This window comes from Arachis ipaensis, chromosome B7 (assembly GCF_059453495.1).
Source record: "Arachis ipaensis isolate K30076 ecotype BB chromosome B7, ASM5945349v1, whole genome shotgun sequence".
Classification (NCBI taxonomy): Eukaryota; Viridiplantae; Streptophyta; class Magnoliopsida; order Fabales; family Fabaceae; genus Arachis; species Arachis ipaensis.
This window is the reverse complement of record NC_142442.1, coordinates 18,371,547-18,397,003: the sequence shown is the minus strand read 5'-3', so window position 1 is coordinate 18,397,003 and position 25,457 is coordinate 18,371,547. Positions and strand designations below refer to the sequence as shown.

Genomic DNA, 25,457 nt, shown 5'->3' with positions numbered 1-25,457 from the left:
CTTGTCGAGTTGGCTTGATAACTGATAGATGAGCATCATCAGCCATAGGACAGGCATACATCATGTGCATATTGTCTGATTTGTTTGCTTGTGAACTATATGGGATTGCCTATGTGATTATAAACTGCTATCTGTTATAATTGTTATCTGTATTATTCGTGAACTACTTGTGTTTGTCTTGTTTTACTTGTTTGTCTGTGCAACTTTTAGGAGATGGGGGAACGGCGGAGAGGTGGAGGAAGTTAGTGTATAGGTTAGGTTTAGTTAAGTTTGAGAACCTTTAGATGACTACCCCCTTAAGGTTTCTGTTTTTAGTACCTTAAGTTTTATATCTAAGTGACAGCATCCTAGGATTTCCTTTGGCATTCCCAAGACCTTATATCTTATGTATGTAACACCTTTATTATACTGAGAACCTCTGGTTCTCACCCCCATACTGTATTGTTGTTTTTCATATGCAGGTCGAGAGACTCCTCGATAGGCGTCTGGACTTCTGAAGTGGAGTGGTTTCTGGGTTTCATTTTGATATATGGTCATGTGTATATGTACTTAGCTTCCTCTCCGAATGACTTATTTATTTTGATCCTCTTAGAGGTTTATGAATAGCTAGGATTTTGGCTATGTATTCTGGGTTTTGGGATATATATATATATGTGTGTGTGTGTGTGTGTGTGTGTGTGTGTGTGTGTGTGTGTGTGTGTGTGTGTGTGTGTGTGTGTGTGTGTGTGTGTGTGTGTAAATATTCTCCGGCCAGTCTTAGCTTCGCAGGCTGAGTCAGAAGCTTGTTATTTTGTATTTTTGGCCCTCTATTCCCACTTTTTGTTTATTTATACCTTTGATCTTTAGTTTCTTCGCACGCAAGTAATCTCGTTTTCTGAGCGTTGCGTTTTTATTTTGCGATTTTTCTTTTACCTATTTTTTAAGACTCCTTGTATATTATATCCTTTCTACTATTAAATATATATATCTTATTTTAGAGGTCGTAATACCATACCACCTCTGCTTTACGGCTTAAGCGTAAGGCTCTGTGTGGTAGGGTGTTACACACATGCTGATTATTGAAAAATTTTCCTCCCCTTTCCTCTCTTTACATCATTTTATTTAAATTTATTCTAACTTTGTACACAAATGAGATTTTTAAGGAAAGATCCTTTGAAGCGTGTGTGATCGATATTCAATTCCTGGCTAAAGGAATGATATTTTTGGATGAAATTTCTTGATCTAAAATTAGAGAAGTTGAAGATTTTCATTATAGGGCATCTCATTCGTGATGATTATATGCTCTAATGATAATTCTAGACATCTTAGTGCCTTCAAGGTTTATTGTACTACTAGTGCAGTAGCCTAAGTTCTTAGCTTAGTGTGCCTCATGTTATTATATGTTTGTTTCTTGATTTGTTTGGTTTAAGCTTTGTTTTAACTTGTCTGCGGTTTGCTCTCACTTTCTTCGCTGGGATCTAAGTGAGTTCTAATCAGAGGAGGAGAAATGTTAGAGAGAGATGAGGATAGTTATAACCCTATTGAATATGAGTAATTTTGTAAAGAGTAAATAATGTGTATAATTGTAAATTTACTCTTTTTTAACGTTTTTTGTAATGTTTGCTGTCAAGAGGGACCTAATTTTAAGAACAAAATATTGATTTAGGGACAACTAAAAGAAAAAAAGTATAGGGACCTAATTAATATTTTGACAAAACTATAAGAATCAACAGAAAAATTAAACCTTTTGTTAATTATAGAATACTTAGACATTTATAATTTTTATTTTTTATTTATTCATCACCTATAAATAGTTAGATACTTTGTATCATATTTCATAGAATTACAATACACAAAAATTAACTTTTTAGTCTCTTCTACTATGTTTCTTAATATGGCATTAACAGTTAAGTCTTTTTTCTAATGAAACAAATATCTTCTCCATATATTTAACTGTTCTCGAAATGTTTTTCCTCATTTTTGTTACCTTTCTGATGTCATTTTTTATCATCGATCAAATTATCAGCTTAGTCTTGCCATTCCAAGCCCAAAGGCCTCTACTCGCCCTCCAGAAGCTGCTAGACGTGTCACCAAAAACTCTCTGCTCGCCTCCAATTGTTCTATCTTTAAATGCGTCCAAAGTCCTTCAATCAACTCCACGATCAACTTTTATGATCGTGCAACCCATTTCTTGACCCACTTTTGGACTTGAACCACTTGTTGACCTGTTGCGTGTTAACTCACGAAGATTGACAACTTTATAAATAGTTCTAAGTCACCTGTAACATGATTCTCTCAGCCATTCCTATTATGTCATGCGTCATTGAATATGATGATGTATTAGTCCTACATAGTTATTCACTTGGCACTCTATAGAACTTTTTCTAAGATTTTTTGTTGAAATCTTTTCGATTTGGTCTTCTGTGGAATCTTCACGTGATGCTTTGATGTTGTTATTTTTTCTTTTTATGGCATATTTATCTACTCTCATAGAGAAAGATATTTTTTGGCTAATCCCAATCATTCTTAATGGCTCCAACTAAAACTATTTAGTTGAAGTCATACGAGATTTTTTCAAATGACGTAAATCATGGTGCTATAGGACAGGTGATTTTTCTTGTTCTCTCAATTCTACTATGACTGAGAGTGGTAAATCCAAAGAGGATGTATGTTGACAAAGATTTTACTAAAAAATCAAAAGAATGTGATGGTAAAGATCACCAAATTATCACTTAGTTTTACAATATTTTCACTGCAACCAAATTAACATCATTAAACTAAGTATCACCCTGGTCCCAACTTTAAGTTTGTGCCTATAAATGATGCTACTACCAGTCACTCTACCTCTTCGACTTCTGTCAGTCTATCCCTTGTCTTTCTAACAACAATGACTCCTTTAAACAACTCTTATCTTTTTTGGTAATTCTTCTTATACTTTATCCACTCTTCTAGATAATTCTAAATGATATTTTAATTCAGGTTATTTTAATCACATGTCACCTATGTGTCATATTTTTTTCTTTTTTGTCTGTCATTATCACAATACCTCCAATCCACTCTGCTAATGAGTCTCTTAGGCATGTCAAACATAAAAGCTTCCTTTTAAAATCTCATGTCTAAAGTGAAGATTGTTTAGTTAGCGCTCATTTGAGTTTCAGAAAAATGTTAAAATGTGTTAAAATTAGGGATGGCAAAGGGTTAAACTCATCGGGCCGGTTTGCGTAGCTTGCCAAAAAAGACAGGGTAGGATAGAATTTTGAGACTGCCATAATAAAAAAGGTCCGCCTAACCTGCATCGTCTAATCCATTTCGAGGAGGTGGGACGGGCTTGCCCGCCTGGAGAGCTTTTGGCTTTAAGACGATAATTGAATTTAGAATGTTACTATTGTGCTTGTATTTGGAATATTTGTTTGTTTTACTTTAAGTTATAATTTGGACTATGTTTGATTTATTAGAGACTTGGATAATGTTTAATTATATATTTTGAAAATGTTTATTTTGTTTTGGATAATATTAATTTTATTATTTTGTTTTAAAAAATTTAGTTGATGATTATGTTTATTAGATATTTAAAATTATAAAAATTTTAGTGTTTATGAATTTAAAAATTATACTTTTTTTATGTCTTTAGAAATTATAACTTTATTGAAATATTTGTGAATTATATATATTTTAATATTTCATGGTTTAATAATTTTTTCAAAAAAAAAAAGAATATCTACCGTTAGGCAAGGCGGGATAAAAATTTAAGACCGTATCAATAGGCGAGATGGGCCGAACTATCCCACCAAATGACGGGCTTTTGGAGGAGTAGAGCACGCATATCCGTTTGTCACGCTTAATTAAAAAATTTTGTATATTAATTAAGTCTATATTAAATTGATACTCTTGTTAATAATAGAATATTAAACCTTTAATATTTTGGTTTTCTTTTTATTTGTTCATCATCTACAAATAAATTAGATCTGGTATCATATTTTACAGTATTGTAATAAAAAAACACCATTTTCGAGCTTCCTCTCTTATGTTTCAAACACGAAAAATGAGAATAGAATTGAATGTGTGATCTATAAATGGGATACCACCACATACATAATTAATTAATAAGCAAACCATAGGTACCACACTACCATGTGAGATTAATGCAATCTCATTATCACTATAGCATAATTTTTACGAGACATTGTCATTGATTCAGCAAAGCCATTCTTATCACTTACCATGCAACCACATCCATATTACTAACATCTATGGAAGACTAACTCTCGAAGTACACACTCTTTCTTTCACTGCTCTATGTCTCTATATTTATTGAATAGAATGTAGAACACAACTAACACTATGGAGACGCCATAAAGATGCATCCTCCAGCCTGTCACCGACACAATTCACTGAAGTAGGCACATAAAATAGCTTTTAGTCTCCACTCTCATCATAAATTTGATGTTTTGTCATCCTTTATCTCTCATTAAAAAAAAAAAAAGAGGTGCTCGCATGAACTAGCTAACAGAGTCATAACATACCTTTGAGCTTTTATAGGACATTAATTACTAAGATAATGACTACTCTCACATTAACAATAGAAATTGAGCTAGCTCGAATTAAATTTTTTAATAATATTGAAAAAATAATAAAAAATCAATTTAAATAGTCTAAATTATCTTATTCAACATAATTGATCTTCGTTCAAATAATTATATAATTTTAAATATAATCAATATGTAATTTCGAATGATATGCTTATAAAATTATAAATGTTATATTATATAAGGGTATGTTTATTTACATGCGTGAAACACTGAGATAAAAATCTAAAGACAAAAATATATTTAGCAGATGAGATATTGTTATAAATATTGTGTTAAAAAATATTAAGTTAGTGTAATTTTATATTCATCCTAACAGAAATGACATAAATATTATCAAAAAACATAATTTATTTTTTATTTTTTATTATTTTTATTAATTTTTTAAATTATAATTATATTTTTTTAATTTTTGAATAAAAAATAGAATAAATTAAACTTTCGTAATTTATACCAAATAAAATATCGTACTAATTTTTGTGTCTGAATCTTATCTTATTTTATTCTCCAAATCAAACACAAATAACTTTAAATATTATTTCCGTACTATTATTATTTAATTTATATTTATATGGAATAAGAACTACTAATATTATCAATGGTTTCAAAATATTAAATTTTGTTGTGATTATTTCTTCCTATATTTAAGTGCTGCATGAAGGGGATCAATATGTTGAGTCCAAAGAAATATCACCATTTGTTTTTATAAGAAAATATCATATAGCACCACGCCCCCACTATGGACCAACTAAAACCAAACTCTGCAAACTCTTCCCCTCTCACCCCTTTAACATTCTTGGACAGAGCGGGTATAACTTACGGCGATTCCACGTCCGTAATTTACGGTCGCAAATCCTACACATGGACGCAGACCAACCGCCGATGTCTCCAGCTGGCATCATCCCTCTCATCCATCGGCATCGGGAGAGGACACGTGGTCTCCGTCCTCTCCTCCAACAACCTCGCCACCTACGAGCTCCACTTCGCCGTTCCAATGTCCGGCGCCACCCTCAACAACCTTAACCTCCGTCTCGACCACCGCACCCTGTCCCTACTCCTGCGCCACAGCGAATCAAAGCTCCTCTTCGTTCATACACTCTCCCAATCCCTCATCCACAAAGCACTCTCTTTGTTCCCTCCAAACACTCCACTCCCGAAGCTCGTTCTTATCACGGACGATACGGTCGCGTCGCATCAAATGAAAACCCCTCTAACAAACCATGTAACTGTAACTGAAACTGAAAGTGAGGCCAAAACTGTAACTACGCTCGATTTCATAGACACCTACGAGGGGCTTATTGCGAAGGGAGATCCAACGTTTAAATGGGCCAGGCCCAACTCCGAGTGGGACCCAATAACACTGAACTACACATCAGGAACGACGTCGTCTCCGAAAGGCGTTGTGCACTGTCACAGAGGAACGTTCATTATGGCGCTGGATACGTTAGTCGATTGGTGTGTTCCAAAGAATGCAGTGTATCTCTGGACGCTACCAATGTTCCACTCTAACGGTTGGAGCTTCCCGTGGGGTATCGCCGCCGTGGGAGGAACCAACGTTTGCTCGCGTAAGATTGACGCGCCGACGATCTATCGTTTGATCGAGTTGCATGGCGTTACGCACATGTGTGCTGCGCCTGTGGTTCTCAACATGTTGACGAGCTTTGGGAGAACTGAACCGTTGAGGAAACAGGTTCATGTGCTCACCGGTGGTTCTCCCCCGCCGGCGGGGATACTGAAGAGGGCGGAGAGAATGGGGTTTGTGGTGAGCCATGGGTACGGGATGACGGAGACGTGCGGGGTGGTATTGTCGTGTGCGTGGAAGAGGGAATGGGATTTGTTTTCGGCGGCAGAGAGAGCGAGGATGAAGGCAAGGCAAGGAGTGAGGACGGCGGCGGCAACGGCGGAGGTGGACGTTGTGGATCTCAAGTGGGGAGTTAGTGTCAAGCGCGACGGGTTGACGCAGGGCGAGATCGTGGTCAGAGGAGCTTGTGTAATGTTAGGTGAGTTTGTAAATTTTATCATGATTATTAGTATGCGTTTCTATCTTGAGATTGAAACTTTTTTGTCTTCATGCATGCATGGATATTCAACACAATTAGTTTTTCCAAACAAGATTTATTTCAGCCGAAGAAAAAAAAAAAAAACCGAAAATATTTAGTAATAAAAAGAGAGTTTAATTTTGATACCATGTATAACGATAATCGGGTAATTATATTTGCTATTTTGAATAATTATTTGTGTGATCAATATAAAAATAGTTATTTTTATTAATTTAATATTATGTAAAATATACGTATAAAATTATTTTACATGTCAAAATTAAATTTTTAAAAAATAGTTAAAATATGAAAATTCACATGCAGTTTTTTTAAGTTTTTTTTATGTAAAGTTGATATTTAAAAAAAGTTAAATAATTTAATAAATTTAAATAAATTATCATTTAAAAATTTTTTACTATTAACTTTACATAAAAATAACTGTATATTAATTTTTATTTAATTAAAAATAGGTTAAATTTATTTTATTTAATATTTATTAATTATTGTTAGAATTTTTGTTGTTCTTTCTACTATTACTAGAAAAACATACGGTTAATTGAATTTGAATTTAAAATTTAAATAAAAATTTACGTGTAATTATTTTTATATATAGTTGTTAGTTGAAATTTATTAAATAATTTAATATATTTAATTAAATTATTATTTTATTAATTATTAATTTTATATAAAAATAATTGTATGTATATTTTTTATTTTTTTAATTGAATTTTGAATATATTTTTTAAGGTAGCGTTTGGTAGAGAGACAGAGACTAAAAGACTGAGACTGAGAGACTGAGACTAAGAGACAGACTGAAATAAATTTTAGTATTCTGTTTGGTGCAAAATGAGAGACAGAAATTAAAACAAGAATAAAACTCTAATTTAATTTGCACAAAAGATAAAATTGGAATTAATTAATTGAAATGAGGGTATTTTAGGTATAAAATGTTATTAAAATTTCAGTCTCCGTCTCTAAAAATTTCAGTCCCCTGTGTCCCTACTTTTTGGAGGTACTGAAATACTGAAATTTTAAGACAGAGACAGAAATTTTAGTACCAATCTCTGAACCAATCTCTGTGTCCCTCAAAACAAACGCTAACTAAGAGTTTTGACACGGAGTTCTCAAACATTTTCTCTGTATTTTTATCACATTACATTAATATGCAACATTAAACAGTTGCGCCATATATATTAGTCTATAATTACAACATTTTTCGCTTCAACAAATAAATAGTACGGTAATACTACTATACTAGCTAGTTAATACCAAAAAATAATTAAAATTTATTTTATTTAATTTTTATTAATTATGGTTAGAATTAATGAATATTAAATAAAATAAATTTTTATTAATTTTAATTTGTTTTTTTGTTACTATAATTTTTTTTTATCAAACATTTTCGTAAATATAACGCATGTTTCCATTCAATTTATTTATATCTATGAATATAATGCTGGTATAGGTTACTTCAAAGACCAGGAAGCCACATCAAAGTGCATAAAGAACGGATGGTTACACACTGGGGACGTTGCGGTGGTTCACGAGGATGGATACATAGAGATTAAGGATAGGTTAAAGGATGTGATTATAAGTGGTGGCGAGAATTTGAGCAGCGTGGAGGTGGAAGCTATGCTTTACACACACCCGGCTGTGAGCGATGTTGCCGTGGTGGCCAGGCCAGACGAGTTCTGGGGTGAGACGCCGTGTGCTTTCGTGAAGCTGAAAGGACGGTTGGAGAGGCGTCCGTCGGAGGAGGAGATGGTGGAGTTCTGTAGGGAGAGGTTGCCGCACTTCATGGTGCCTAAAACGGTCGTTTTCAGGGATGAACTGCCGAGAACTTCCACCGGGAAGGTTCAAAAGTATGTGCTGAGAATGGTTGCTCGGGCTATGGGGTCGCTACCATTGCCATCGCCATCGCCGCCTCCACCGCCAATTATAACGCCGAGTAGTCGTATGTGATTGGTAATAAATAGTTTTGGATGTGTATGACCATGGTTTATTCGGTGTAAGGAAAAATATTGTCGCTTATATGGTGAATATGTTTGGATTATATATTTTGGAGGAGTTGGTGGTTATGAGTAAGAGTTTGATTGAAGATTGACCGTAGCATTGCATGGTTTATGGAAATTTGTTTATGCTTATTAATCCATTTGATCTTAAGCAAAAGTACATGGCATTTATCAATAGTCTTGATCCTTGGGAGAAATTTGGAGAAACAAGAGGCCTTAAGTTGATTGCAGAGAGAAAAGATTAAGCAAATCACCGTTTGCATGCCGTGAGCCTGTGAGAGGTCCAAAACCATCTCAAATTATGGCTGAAAAAAATATTCCAAATTCATTGGTGTTTTTTTTTTTTTTTGTCCGTTGGCCTCGCATTGTGTTTTTTTTTTTTAACTCAACACACACCAATTCACACACCCACCTCTACTATTACTCTATTAGCATAGTTTTATATTCTTCTATGAAGATTTGAACCCGATGCAACTCTAACGAAGACAAACAAAAAAATGAAATACATAACAGGCTTGGCTTTTTTACCCTTTATTTTTTTCATTTATCTTAAGTATGTCTTCAATTTTAGACTTAAATAAATTCAAACTACAAGCCCAATAGAAATGGGAAATAAAAATCAACACAAACCTTAAAATAAAATCCCAAAATGCAAACATTTGATTTGTTTTTCTTTCGGAAAATGATCCATCTTATTTAACCCATTCGGTTTATGTTAATTATGCTAGATTGATATTTAAGCACTTGAAAAGACTTCTTTTTTTTTTTTTTTAAGAAAGAACTCAACACAAGAAATGGAGCAAGGACAGAATAAAAACACAAACCAAAGGAACAAACCTAACTAACTAATCTAACCATAAAGCCCTCTGTCATCTCCGGCATTGCCATCAACAACTAAATGGGTCAGCACCTAACCACTCAGTGTAACTCTGAACAGCTAAGCTTATAACCTCCTGTGCTCCTTTTTCTTTATTCTGAAAAATTCTCCGGTTACGTTCCAACCAAATGTTCCACATAATGGCACAAAAGCATACCATCCATCTCTTGCGCTCCTCCTTGTTGCTTGAGAACTCAGTCCAGCTCTGGAAATGCTCCTTTACTGTACCCGGGTATATCCAATGCAAACCAACATGAGATATCCAAGCACCCCAAACTTGCCAAGAAAAATTACAGCCAAGAAACAAGTGGTGAACATTCTCATCACCCATTTTACACAAGACACAGAGAGAATCTTCTTGGTTAATAGCCCCGAATCGACACAGTCTCTCCTTCGTATTGACCCTGCCAGTCAAACCAAACCAAACAAATAACTCCACTCTAGGGGGGACAAGCCCTTTCCAGATAGACCTAGTAAAGCTGTAACTTGATATATCCTCTGGAGCCATATCTACCTGCAACACCTGCACAAATGAGTTAGTAGAAAATACACCTTGCCTATCATATTTCCACACAACTCTATCCTCTCTCCCAAGTGCAAGTTTGACTACTCTCAAAGTGTTGTGAAGCTGGTTCACTAAATCCAACTTCCATTGGAATAGTTCTCACCTCCATTGGAAGTTCCATATCCAAGTTAACCCATCCCAAAACCCACAATCCCCAATCACTGATCCTCTTTGGTTTGAAACAGAGAAGAGCCTAGGAAACCGATCTTTTAAAGACCCTCCAATAATCCAAACATCCTTCCAAAACCGAGTGCGCCTCCCATCCCCCACCTCCATAGCCAAACCAGTAATCATCTTCTGCCTAACCTCTTGATTTTTGAACTGTAGTTGACAAATGTCCTTCCACGGACCCCCCGAATAGGTAAGCTCTGCGAGGATAGAAGGTCGTTTGGATTCAAGTTATTACACGAGTAAACCACCTTCTTCCACAAAGGACACTCTTCCTTAGAGAACTGCCACCACCACTTAAACAGAAGGGCTGTGTTGCATACTACAGCGTCTCCAACTCCCAATCCACCTAACCTTTTAGGAGCTTGTATCACTTCCCACTTCACCAAGGCCATTCCAGGCCTTCCATCCTCCTTACTTCATAAAAATCTTCTTTGTAAAGAAATCAGTTTCTCTGCAATTGCCTTTGGCATCTTATATAGGCTCAAACAATAAATCGAAAGGCTATTCAACACAGATTTAATAAGTACCAACTTACCGGCTTTATTGAGTACCTTGGCTTTCCAAAGGCTGAGCTTCTCCTCTACTTTGTCTATTAATGGCTTCCACGTCTTAACCAATCTTGGGTTTGCGCCTAATGAAATGCCCAGATATTTAATTGGAAGGGAGTCTTGCTTGCATCCTAGCACATTACACATACGTCGTACCCACTACTCGTCACAATTGATTGGAATCAAGCTCGACTTCTCAAAATTAACCCTTAGGCCTGACATCAACTCAAAAAAAGACTTGCCGCTGAAATGTTAGTTCAGATGGTAATTGATGTACCTCTTAATACGTTATATCTGTATTCAAACTCAATAATAAATAATAAATAAATATATTTCAATGGTTGAATAATAGCAGAGAGTATAATTTAAAAGCATCAGTTGAATCCACGCAATAATCATTTTGAAATTATTTTTACAAAAGTTATGTGAGACCATAAATAGTTAATGTGAGATAGAGACCAAAGTCACCCAATCCTCTTAATTCGTATAGATTTCGTTTAAGTGCTAAGATGTTTGTTAACCGCTGAGTAATATATATATATATATATATATATATATATATAAAATGCGATTAAACAAACACTATATTATTTTTAATTTTTAAAGGTGAAGGCTCGTATATAGTTATATTCATATAAAATTGATAGTTAAAAATTGTTAGATGATGATTTAATTAAATTTGTTAAATTATCTAAAAATTTTTAAATATCAATTTCATATAAAGATAATAGCATGCAAATTTTTATTTTTTTTAAATTATATTAATATCCAAAAATTAAACACAACTAAAAAATCTGTTATATCAAAAATAATATTTTCGATAAGATATCATTAAACTTTTTGACAGGTTAGAGTTCAAAAAGTTTAAACTTCGATCATTGTCAAGTGTAAAAAATATTTCATTGTCGATCAATTTCCAAGTACATATTAAAATCACTTTGGAAGCGGTTATGTACTCAGAGTTCCAAGTGCAAATTGGATGAATCTCTTTAGAAGCGGTTAAGTACTCAATTACATACTCTATTAAAGTTGTTACTCGATAAAATTTGGGTCGAAGTCATTTTGTGTAGACGTCCACAAAAAAAGATTCGAATAAAAATAGAGGTGTGCCAATGTCATTTGGGGTCGAGGTCGATGAGGAAGATTCAACCAGACAAATGTGAAGCGTCAAAAAGTTTGAATATTTTGGTATCAATGCGTCAAATCAATAAGCAAACTGTGGCATATTAAAAGGATATGGTCGAAGAGGAGGTTTATGTCACAAAAAGTGTAGTGTCTTTGGCGGAAACGGTTATTGACGAGATAATTGTATATGACGACGTGTTAAGAAAGGATTATTGGTTAAAAGTGTTTATAAATAGAAAAGTAATCGAAGAACAAGAAGTTGGAATTCTTCCTCAGAAAAAACTCACGCACACTCATTTTCAGAGACTTTCTGAGACTGTCACGAGTTCTTTTTTTATAGGATTTCTTCCATATCTTTTATACTTTTTCCTTTACAATTCTTATAATTTTCATTTATGCAAAAATTTAAGTTTACTCAATTTTATATTCAAAGTTTATTTTTTATTTTTTTTATTTTACTTTGCAACAAAGTTTATATTTCAATCTAAATTTATTTACTTTTGAAGTATTTTAATTTGTTAGTCAATTTCATTTAAAGAAAAATATAAAAAAAAAACTTTGCTTCTTTATCGTAACAAAAAAATGAAAGACTTTGATATGTGATAAAATTGGTATCTATAAAAGAGGAGTAGGTTTCACTCCCAGACAGGGACGGATCTAAGTGCAGTGGTGTGGGGACAAGCGCCCCACTATAATTTGGAATTTTTTTGAGTAGTATATGATAATAATATTTATTTGCCCCCATTAGATTATTAAATTTGACCCCACAATAATTTTTTACTCAACTTTTGGTACTTAATCGTCAATTTAAAAATTTTATATTAGATATTCGTTAGAATGATCAATTCTCAGATTTAAACGAAATTAGTATAGTATTATTTTTTAAAAATCAACTCAAAAGAATATTATTTATCTTCTTTTCAAATTAGCTTTAATTTTTGCGTAGCAACTATATTAATTGAAAGAACTTTTTTAACTATGAATATCAATAAGGGTCGGCTTCTAATTGTATTGGGAAGTGAATTTTTAAATAATTGTTTAGTAATATATATGGAAAGAGAGAAATTTTGATGGTAGTGTTAAGAGAAAAATTACTTAATTTTTTAAGAATATAAAACCTAAAAGAATAGAATTTTAAATTATATATTATTATTTAAATTACTATTTTAGTGTTTTAATTTGTATATTAGATATTTTGAAGGCTAATCATATTTTACAATAACAAAATATATTCATAACAATAATCATGCTATATGTACATAAAAAATAATTATCTGTATAAAATATATATTAAAATATAAAATACACCTTGAAAATAAGTTAAATAATACATATATTTATACATAGATATATAGTGGTTAATAGATAATTTAATATTTAATTTTTTTATATACACATATTATTTTTATTATAAAAATTATTATCATGTTATATAAATTTTGCCCCCAATACCAAAATTTTTTGGATCCGTCACTGCTCTCAGATATTAGATATCAAACCAATTCAAATTCTTTTTTGATTTAAATCTGCGAAAAATTTGCATAACAAAGCCCTACAAGTATGTTAATTTCTATTGGCATGCTAGTCTTTGAGTAGGGGTGGCAGTAGTACCCGAACCCGCGGGTACCCGCCCCGCCCCTACCCGGTCGGGGCGAGTTATTACCCGCCCCGGGTGCGGGGCGGGTTTTTATTGGGGCGGGTTCACTAGCGGGGCGGGGCGGGGTCGGGGTTAGGGTGAACCCGCCCCTACCCGCCCCGGAGTATATATTATATATAATAATACAAAATAAAATATATAATATAAATATATAAAAACTAATAAATATTATTAAATATAAAAAATATATAAACAAATTGTGTGGAGACAGTGGAGTGTGAGTGTGCGCCTCACTCTCAGATGCAAAAACCCTAACACTATTCTTCTCTAGTTCTCTTCTCCATATTCCAGAAACCAATGAGAGGCTGAGGCTGAGAGCAATAGCCAATAGAGCATCGAGCTTCTTGCCTTCCTCTTCTCCAAGTCTCCAACACCTACTCAGCGGCTGTCGTCGTTCTTGCCTTCATCCTCCGTCCGAGAGCAGCTGAGCAGCGCTTCCCCGCCAACGTCCTCTGTCCGAGCGCAGAACCAAGCCTTCGTCCTCTGTCCTCTGTCCTTCGTCGCCGTGAGTTTGTCGCCGTACCCTCCGTCTGAGAGCAGCTGAGCAGAGCTTCGCCTCCGTCATCTTCCGTCCGAGCGAAGAACTTAACCGACGTCCTCCGTCCTTCGTCGCCGTGAGTCTGTCGCCTACCCTGTGAGTCCGCTGCGAATCACTTCTTTTTTTGGTAATTTTTATTTAGGGTTTGCAATGTTCCCTAATTTTAATTTGAGTTACATTTTTGTCCTAATTTTTATTTGAGCATGGATTTGTTGCTGCATGCAATTCTATTTGTATGAAAACCTGTTCAGATTAATTTGACAAAAATGGTTGAATCTTGCTTATTTCGCCACTGTATTTTTCTCTTGAATATTATTATTTTATTTATTTTTATATATAAGATTCAATTATAAGAATAAAGATTATAGGAGAGTAAACAAAGTGATGTTCCTGTTATTCATTTCATCGTTAGGCTTCGAAGAACATTGGCAACATAATGAGATTTGTGATGTGCTAATTATGCTTTTGCTTCTCCTTTCTTAGTTTATATGAGACTTCGAAAAGATCGAGCTTTTGTTTGTTTCATCATGTCATAGTCATCTTTAAGGTCTCATTTATGATTTTGTGTGGAAGATTTCTATTTTTTGGGGTACTGTATTGTTGAATGTACTAGAGTAAATTATTTATTTTAATTATAAAGATTCAATCATTTATTTTAGATTATAGTAGAGTAAATTTGATTTTAGATATATATTTTGTGGCACTAATCATGTATTAAATTGGAAAAATTAAAACAAGAGAGAAAAATAATTAAAAAATGTGTTTTGTGATTTGTCAAGTTTGCAGTTTGAAAAGATGCTGTCATTAGCTCAATGCACTGAACAAATATCTTTGGAAATGCCAATAAAATCCAAACAGGTTGTCAAGGGATTACCTTATGTAAATGTTATGTGAGTACCACCATGTAATTACAAAATTATTATTTTTGTATTATTATTTTGTTATGCTTTGTCAACCCCTTTTCTTAATGGAATGTATTGAACTTAGATTCGAAGAAATATTTGTGCCCAAGTCTAACACTCTGCATACTCGTCAAATGTTGACGTTGTTTTATAAATCATCCTAAGTGACAACCATGCATGAATTCACATGTGTATATGCTTTTAATTGAACATCTTTATTCTTTTAATCTTCATTTATGTTAATTTTTTATATAGTACCAATTAATTTGTTAATTGTTATCTCTTTTTATTTTCAGGTTTAAATCTTGATTTGTAAACTTTTAATGATGATGATGATGTTGAAAGTGATCAAGAATAAAGATTGAAGATTCTTTTATATCTAATATTGTAATTTCTTTATAATGGTATTAAATTTGTAGTGATCTAATACTAACTTTTTTTTTAATTTCAAATTATTTGAGCTAATGACATTGTATGAATTTTATGTTTGTATTTTAATTTATCTATAAATTTTAAGTTTTTGTCTTAATTTATATATGAATATGTAAAAATTAAAATATTTAATTTTTATAGGGGCGGGTAGAGGTGGGGCGGGTACCCGCAGGGGCGGGTTCGGGTACTGCAGTTTACTACCCGCGGGTAGTGACGGGGCGGGTAGTACATGAATAACAGGACGGCGGGGCGGGGTCGGGTAGGGCAAAAACCCGCCCCTACCCGCCCCACTGCCACCCCTATCTTTGAGGATGTATGTGGTTAGGAGAATATTAGACTATTCCCTAAAATATTTAGATGGGAATATCTTATTTCTATGTTTATTTTAAAATTTTAAAAAATATTTTCGAGTAATTTTTATTTCCTAGAATCAAAATCTCACCAATTTAATTCTCATATTCTCTCTAGTTATCTTCAATTCTAATGAGGATGGAATGTGTATAACAAAGTAAAAAGACTAAAATACCCTAGCTAATTTAACTCTAACCCTCTTTATTCAAAATTTTTCCTTCTCATTTCATTAAAAAACCAAACCCTAGCAGATCCCCTCCTCTACGAAAACCAAACCCTAGCGAGTTTTTTTCCCAAATTCATGGAGGCTCCACCAACATCGGCACCACCTCACTGCCAATTTGGATTTGCATGACCATCGCGCTCCTTATTCTAGAAGGAAGATTCACTTTGATCATTCGCGTTCGTATTCATGATCACAGCTCACCTCAGTTCACTGGCACTGCATTTTCGCCGCCATCGTCGCGACTCTGTTCGAATCCTTCATGTTGTGTGGTCTTGTCTGACCTCTCTCCTCCGTCTGAGCTCGGTTGCTCGTGCATCTCTTTTTTCTGTGTCTGCTCGAGTTGTGCTTCTTGTTTGTGTCATCTCCCTCACCTCTCTCCCTTCTCGCATCTCAGCAATAACCATCAAATAGAGTTTAATTTGTCTTCTGCAACCTTGTTCATCTTTTTCAAGTACATAATCTTCTTCTTCAGGTAAAGATTTTAAAATGTTAGCATTGTATGACTTTATGCTAGAATCTGTGGTTTGACATTGTTTAGTTTTAGATTTTTATTTTTTATTTGTTATTTTTTTTCCTAAACTCTGTTTGTGCTATAATTATTGGCATGAGGGTTTGCTAGGTTTGAAAAAGTTTGGAGTAAAGTATTGTTTTTGTCCCCAACGTTTGGGGTAAGTTCTATTTATGTCCCTAACGTTTAAATCGTCCTATTTGTATCCTTAACGTTTATAAAAGTGATTCAATGTTATCCTACTATCAATTATACTAACAAATCATATTATGTTTTTCAATTATTCTTACTTGGATGTATTTATTCTCAATTAGGTCTCACTTGGATGTGTTCGATTTTAATATTATACCCACTATTTGTATTTAGATTCAATTATGTCCCTAAAAAAGTGAATTATGTAAATGTTGTAGGAATTAGTTTCAACATTTGATGAGCTATTTTTCGGAGTAGATCATTAATTCTATCCCAGACATTTGTATTCTAACTTCAAGAAGAGATTTTTAAAACTCAAACTAAAGTGCTCATGATGTGTAATTGACGGCAGGATAACATTGAATCACTTTTACAAACGTTAAGGATACAAATAGGACGATTTAAACGTTAAAGACACAAATAGGATTTACCCCAAACGTTGAGGATAAAAACGATACTTTACTCAAAAAGTTTGTCAAATAGTTGATTCATTGTTATTAATCTTATTGTTAATTGGTTTGTGATACTGAATAGAATATGTGTTTATGTTAGATGTAAATGAAGTGTTTGAGCATAAATTTTGTATAATATTGGTCTATCTATATTGCTGTTAGTTTGCAGGGTTCTTTTTTCTTTTTTTTGCATATTCAAATTTTTTAATTGTTGTGGTGCATATAGTGTTATAGCATATATTTGTACATGTTATATAATACGAAAGTAGTAAAAGAAAATTGAATATAGCATATATATTTTTACATGTTATAGTGAAGATGAAAGTGACAGTCTCTTGTTTATATCATTTCTGTCGAAAGAGATAATAGCAATGTTTAAGAAGATTCAAGTTGATAGAGATAATGATGTCCTTGATGACTTTTCTATGAAATGCAATATCATTAAAGAAGCATAACAAAAGGTTCTTTGATGATTACTAAAACACTCAAAGCCCTTTGAAAAATGAAAGCAATTCTGTTTTTATCTATCCTTTTTTAAATTGGAAAAGACTTCTTTCACTTTTTGATCAATGTATATATAAGACAAAGACTATATTGAATTGAATCAAAGGTTGAATACTGAGGTCATAAAATAGAATTGTATTTTTTTTCTACTGATTCTATTTTTAGTCACATGAAATTGATAGATACATTATTTTTTCTCCTATTAACTTCTGCGATCTCATGGTCAACCTTAATTTTTCTAATATTTTTAATGTCATGTTCTTTTTTTCATTCTTTTCTGTTATTACTAGCACAATTTTACTCCCTTGTATCATTCATATGCTACAACTTAAAATTGTTATTGTTTATAAAATTCTAGCATCTTATGTATGTATATATAAATGAAGGCAATGAAAACTGCTTTGGTTTTATATTGTTTTTGGTTCTGCATTATGAAATTATATTGAAGTCACCTAGTCAAACTCTAGAGCCTTTTTTATATGCTACTTACTGCATTTTGTCTAATGTAGTAATTTCTCTGTAAATGAGTTATTGATCTGATCATATTTTATTATTGTCATGTTCTGCAACAGATTAGAATTTAGATATAAAGTATGTTTTTTCCAAAGTGATTATTAATTATTAATCTGTAAATAAAAATTGTCTTATTTATGTTATTTTTGCTTATTAATATGTAGAGAATAGAAGAGAATTCTCAACCTAATTCAAAGCAAACTAAGCGTCAATGAACACCACACGAAGATGCAAAATTAGTTGAGTGTTTGATGGAGCTTGCAACTACTTCTTAGGAGTGTGACAATGGCGCGTTCAAATCCGGTCATGAAAAACATTTGAAAAAAATGCTTCATGAAAATATCCCTAGATGTGATCTTAAGGTACAATTTTTCTTACCTAATATTTATTTTTGAATGGTCACACAACTATACCCTGCTGTTGCAGAGATAAATTGTCTAATTCAATCCTCTTTGACAGCAGCTAAAAAAATTTAATTTTGATGGTTTGAATGTACATAATCTATAGTAGAATCTATGGCATTGTTATATGTATAACTGACCGAACTAAAGAAATGAGGCTTAATTGTTATTATGTATGTTTTGTTTTAATTTCATATCCCATTTATTTGGAAAGACAAAATTAGTGGAAAAAGATTGTCATATCTTGCTTGCTATATGTTTATTGAATTATGGTAACTTTAAATTGTTATTCTATATTTAGACTAATTCATACATTGAATCAAGGGTGAAATTGCTAAAAAGATAATATTTTGCAATAGTTGAAATAGTGGGTACGGCTAGGAGTGGATTTGGTTGGAAAGACAAAGATAAAATGGTTGTAGTGGAGCAACAAATTTTCAATTAATAAAAGAGTGTAAATTCTAAGCAATTTTTTTAATACAAGTTTATTTATCTTAGCTTTTTAATATTCATTGCTTACTTATTTTTCTTTTAATTTCAGTTCCATTCTAATGCTAATGGTCTCTACAATAAACTATTTTCATATTTTGAAGAGTTGAAAATAGCATTTGGTAGAGATAGGACTCATGGAGGCAATGCAAAAAATGTAACTCAAGCATTTGTTACAATGGAGGCTGAGCGCGAAGCAACCTTGAGTGATCGGCAAGTGAATGAAAACACCTAAGTAAATTTGGAAGAGGCTGAAATGGAATATGAAGCTGACTCTTAAGTACGTAAGCAATTGACTCTAATTCATGTACATAAATTCACTTATTGTTGATCTTGCTATTGTGTACTTTCTTGGATTTTGGAGTGATTCTCTCTCTATGTTATTATTGTTGCTCTGTTTGCTTACTTGATATATATACAGTCGATTATGTTTATGAAGGTAGCATCATCAAGATTCACATAAAAATGTAGAAGCTTGTGTATGTAGCATCATAGTAAAAGTTTGTCTCTATATTATTATATATGTTGATTCTTTTACAAAAGCTATTAAATATATATTCCCTTTTATTAAATGGATAGTATTTTATTGAATTGTTTATTATATTTTAGGAACCTCTAATTTCTGGTGTTCCTGCTACTTCTGATGCTTCTGTTGCTCCTAGTTTTTCATATATCAAAGAAAAGAATAAAAGAAAAAGAGAGAACAAAAGTGAGGAATGTAAACCCTGACTAATTAGTAAATAATTAACCGATAAATTAATTATTAATTGAGGAAATTAGAAAATTAAAGTTTATATTTTAATGAAGTAGAAATAATTAAAATACGAATTTTAAAGATTTTGGCCCAAAGTTGGGCCAACGGGTCGAACCAGTTAGACCGAACACAAGGCCCATATATAAAGACCAACATCCAGCCATCTTGATTTCATTTTTCATGCTTCAGCTGAACGAGAGGGTGAAGGACGTCAAATTGGAAAGGGAAACCCAAACCCTCATTTAACATTTTAAATCTTTGTAATTTTCAATCCGGAGCTTCGATTGATGAACCGTCTGCGGCCACGTGTTCATCTCGGAATTTTATACAAAACCCATTAAACAATTTTGTAAGAATCTAATGATTTCTCACTCGGCCACTCTTCCCTAATTTCAAAATTTAAGGTTTTGATTTTGAGAGATTATGTGGTTTTGATGTTCTAGGGTCGAATTAGCCCATGGATAATGTTGGGCTTTGTCCATTTGACTCATGGGTAACAGTAAGAAAACTCTAACCCTTGTGAATTGGTAATTTAGTGAGCTCAATGTTGATTATATTGTATGAATTAGATTGTGTATCTTGTTGAATTAGAGTTAAATTGGTGGATATTGGAAGCTTGGAATTAAATCTTGGGAGCTAAAAAATTCAATTGGTGAGGAGTTAGAGCTTTGGAGCTTGAGAAACAATGGATAATTGAGGTGTTTCGGGCTTAGGGAGAAATCGGCCAAGGTGTGATTTTGGTTTCTCGTAGTTAATGTTTAATGCCACGTGAAAACTTAGGCTAGAAGACCTTAAGATAGGAATGAACTGAATGAATTATTGATGGATTGTTTATATGATATATGATGTGTGTATAAAGGATGAATGAATTTGTATATGTTGAAGTATGACTTTAATGAGTATAAAATAATGATGATTGTTGATGTGTTAAAGGTTGATGGTGGGTTTGTAAAATTGAATTGAATGGATTGGTTCAGAGATGCGTGATTTAATATTGGAATTAGTTTGATTTTGAAATAATTTGATACTAGGAATGATTTGAATGACTAAGAGGTGTTTGGATTGGTGGTTGGGACCCTTGAAGAGTAGCAAAAGTCCAAGTTTATAGGAGATACTACCGAAAATTTTATGAAAATAGGAAGCTTCATTTGGAGTGGTTATTTAGAAAGATTTGGATTTTAAAAGATTTTATAATTTGATTTTGAATTATTGATGAACAGAATGGGAGGAATGATGATGATTGAATGAGAATGAAGAATAATGAGATTATGAATTTAAAGTATGATTTTGAATGAAATTGAATGACAGTGAGAATGGGTTTGAAAATGAATTTGAATTTGATTGAGATATATGTGACCGGGTAAGAGGCAATGGTTCGTCCCACTTGCTTCGGGTCAATGTCTGAGGTGTGATAATGATGATAATTGATTAAGAATGAATGGGTGTATGTTTGTGATACCTAGGCAGTAGTAAGGATTGTGGTTCGTCCCTCTTGCTCCGGATCAATGTTTGATATACCTGGGCAGTAGCAAGGATGTGGTTCATCCCGCTTGCTCCAGGTCAGTGATTGTGACGCTTGGGTAGTAGCAGTAGTAATGGATTATTCTGCTTGCTCCAGGTTGAGCTTTCAACTACCCGCCTGGGTAGTAGCAGCAATATTGGTTTAATTTCACTTGCTCTGAGTTAAACGGATAGTAGCAAGGGGGTTGTAGCTCAGACCCACTTGCTCCGCAATGGGTATTTCTGTCCATGGTTAGCTACTAGGACGTGTCAGGTTGACTATATAACCGACAGATGATATCATCAGCTATAGGACATGCATACATCATGTATATATGTGTGCTTTGTTTCATTGTGCATTTGATTGGGTTTGCCTATGTGATTATCATGCTTACTTGTTATATTCACTACCTACTGTAACTGTATCCTATTTGTGTTTGTCATTGTTTGTATTGCTTGTCTGTGCACCGGAATTTTATAGGATTAGAGGAAGGTGAAAATTAGGAATATAGTTAGAATTGAGATTGAATCAAGAATCCTTAGATACCCCCACCCTATTTATGATTTTCAATTTTAGTTTTAAGTTTGAATCTATCTTTAGAAGTTCTAAGAATGTCTTTGGCTTTTCTGAGACCTTTTATATTAACTATGTGGGCACCTTTACCATGCTGAGAACCTCTGGTTCTCATTCCATACATATTGTTGCTTTTCAGATGCAGGTCAGGAGATACCTCACTGAGCATTCTGGAGACTCTGTAGAAGCGAAGAACTCTGGGGACCTAGGATTGTACTTTATTTATGTTTATATATGTGTATCGATTCTTCATCTTGTATTTATGCTTGTCCCTCTTAGAGGTTGACTTGGAGAAACAGGTTGTCAGTTTTACGAGTCTAGGATATATATATATATATACTCTGGCCGGCCTTTGCTTCGCAGGTCGAGTTCGGAGCTTGATATTTGTATTTTGGAATTCTAATCTATATTTATGGTCTTTTAGCTTTCCTTTTGATCTTGCTTATCCGTCCACACTTATTTTTCGTGAGCGACGCAATTTCTATTTCGATTTTGCTTAACTTCTTTATCAAGGCTCATAGTTAAATGAATGGTCTTTAAAAAACTATGCAAAAATATTTCAAATGAATGGCTTAGATTGTATCTGTATTAAACTTGTTAGAAATATTAGTTTTGATATAAAATTAAATGTATTTACAGACCGGCCCTAACATAGTTTGATTGGACCAATTCTATAATAACCAGTCTTTTTTAAACAAATTGATGAATGATTTTTTTTTTGGGACTTTGTCACATGAGTCACACCCATAATTCATCCAAACAAAAAGTTTAGACTCAATTACTACCCACTATCCAATAACATTACTTATGCCCTTTAGTCCTTTACAACTTCATTCTCTACTTTCTCATATGCATAAATTCTTGAAAAACTAAGACAAAAAAAAAAAAATAAAAGAAAATTTTGAAAAAGCTTCAAAAATATAAAAATGTTGTAATAATAATAAATAACAGTAAAAAAATTTAATCATATTTTTTTTGAAAAATTAAATTAAAAAAGTTCGAATAATAATAATAATAATAATAATAATAATAATAATAATAATAATAATAATAATAATAATAAGATCCAATCATTTTTTTTGAAAAATTAAATTAAAAAATTTGTATAATAATAATAAAAATATCAATGATGATGATGATAATAATAATAATAATAATAATAATAATAAGCATAATAATAATAACAAAAATAATAATAAGCATAATTATTATTATTATTATTATTATTATCAATGATAATAATAATAATAATAATAATAATAATAATAATAATAATAATAATAATAATAATAATAATAATAATAATAATAATAATAATAATAAAAGGGTAAAAAACACAAATAAACCATGGGAGGAAACTTGTTACATGAATAAGCCAAATGGAAAAGTGACTCACGAATCAGCCAAACCCTATTTTTATATAATTCGATCCTATTTGGTTCGAACTCCATTTGAACATAAATCGAACCTATTTGGTTCGAACTTCACAGTTATAATTCGAACCTAATTGGTTCGAATTACTCTTGATTACGTGCCTCCAATAATTCGAACCTAATTGGTTTGAATTATGAACAATTGGGCTATATAAGGAGTTCGAATCAAGCAAATTTGAACAACTTATCATTTTCCATACCCCACCAAATTCCAGACAAAACGACCCAGATTCGATCTGAGAAATAGTAGAACCGAAGACTCAGCTGATGGGGGACGATCCTGCAAGGCTGTACCGGTTGGACGGGGTTGCTCATATAGCCGGGGTTGCTCAATATAATTGGTTTATTGTGTTAGTTTATTTTTTGGTTAGCAGTATTGTATGTGGTTCTAATAATGCGGTCCGTTTAATGCGCAGCCACAGTGATGCATCAGGAGCATGCGGCGGCAACAAGGCATGCCACTCGATGAGCGTTATGTTCCCTACTTGCAGATGGCCGGGTTATACCATCTTGCTAGGCTGAACGATAGATGGTTCCGGTTAGATGAGCCCCTTGTCAGCGCCTTCATCAAGAGGTGGCGTCCTGAGACGCACACCTTCCATATGCCCTTCGGAGAGTGCACGATCATGCTTCAGGATGTGGCGTACCAGTTGGGGTTGGCAGTGGACGGGCGTTATGTTAGCGGTTGCCTTACAGACTTCCATGTGTATATCGAGGGTGGACGTCCAGCTTGGGTGTGGTTCGAGGAGTTGCTTGGAGTGATTCCTCCTCCGAGCCAGATTCAGAAGTTCGCAGTAAACTGCACCTGGTTCCAGGAGACTTTCGGAGAGTGCCCCGAGGGAGCCGATGAGGAGACTGTGCGGCACTTTGCTCGTGCCTATATCATGATGTTGTTGGGCACTCAGCTGTTTGCCGACAAGTCCGGCAACCGCATTCACATCAGATGGCTTCCCTACATAGCTAGGCTTGAGGAGATGGGTTCCTACAGTTGGGGATCTACAGCATTGGCATGGTTGTACCGGTGCATGTGCCGAGTGGCAAACAGACATGTGGTGAAGTTAGCAGGCCCACTTCAGCTACTTCAGTCCTGGATCTTCTGGCGCTTTCCCAGGTTTAGGCCTGCTGGGTATGATACGTGCAGCTGGCCTTTGGCATCGAGGTACGCTACTCAGGCTTTTCTATTTCAAGTTGAGATAGCTGATGTGAGTGTACGACTGTACCGTATTACAAATCTGTCATACTTCTGATTAAACATAACACCCATGTGCCCTGTAGGTGGTCAGGTTACAGCCCTTCCTACAGCCAGAAGGGTCCTCGACTGTAGAGCACGAGACTGAAGATAGACATGTTACAGGCCAGGGATGTGAGTGTTGTTCCGGTTACTTTTATTTGAATAACTAGACATCAGATGTTTCTGTAGAGGGAGTTGGCGTGACAACATCGGTATTTTTTTGTGCAGTTTATCTAGATGTCGTATAGCTCCCCCGAGGTACTTCAGGTTGTGCATCTGGAGGCGTTGGAGCCTCGACACATGGCGGTGTGGCGGTCTGTCACGTCGCTGATATACTTTGCCGTCGTAGAGTGGCATCAGGTAGATAGGGTGCTACCGCAGTTCGGTGGTGTGCAGCCCCTCCCGCGTCCCGCCCTGAACATCGACTTTCTGAAGTCGAAGGATGGGAGAGGCGGTGATCGTTGGTTCCCGTCCGCTTTACCGGATTGGCATATTCTTTGGGAGACCCGTGTGGACCACGTCCTCCGGTTCGATATTGTTGCCGATCCTGGACCTTCGCACGCCTACCTAGACTGGTGGAGTCAGCATGGAAAGAGGTTCTTGTCACTCGAGTTTTATCTGGGGGATTCGAGGGGTGTTCCTATTCCTGTCGAGGTGTCACAGAGGGGTCCTGGGCGAGTTCCTGACATGGATCGAGTCGACGACGTCCTTGATAGGCGTCGGGTTGAGATGAGAGCTCGTGTCGAGACACGACGGAGCCAGCGTGAGTGGAGGTGGCTAGAGCAGGCTATCGACGAGGCTGATGAGGCAGGTAGGGGTGGTCATCGAGGACGAGGGCTTGGAGGCAGACGGAGGGCACCCGTTGCGGGTCAGGACGATGGTGAGGCTGGTGGCCTTG

At 34.2% G+C, this 25,457-nt stretch overlaps 2 protein-coding genes across 2 annotated transcripts; one reads left to right on the top strand and one right to left on the bottom strand.

Moving 5' to 3' along the window:
• Positions 1–5,254: 5,254 nt before the first annotated feature.
• On the top strand, positions 5,255–8,791 carry LOC107610158 (putative acyl-activating enzyme 6). The gene is made up of 2 exons (XM_016312248.3): positions 5,255–6,565; positions 8,070–8,791. Exons 1-2 carry the CDS (start codon positions 5,305–5,307, stop codon positions 8,564–8,566), a joined length of 1,758 nt encoding a protein of 585 aa, XP_016167734.1. The 5' UTR covers positions 5,255–5,304; the 3' UTR covers positions 8,567–8,791.
• A 712-nt stretch (positions 8,792–9,503) lies between these two features.
• On the bottom strand, positions 9,504–10,621 carry LOC107606819 (uncharacterized). Its single transcript, XM_016308833.1, has 2 exons — positions 10,409–10,621; positions 9,504–10,016 (listed from the first exon to the last, which is right to left on the bottom strand). Exons 1-2 carry the CDS (start codon positions 10,619–10,621, stop codon positions 9,504–9,506), a joined length of 726 nt encoding a protein of 241 aa, XP_016164319.1.
• Positions 10,622–25,457: the final 14,836 nt, after the last annotated feature.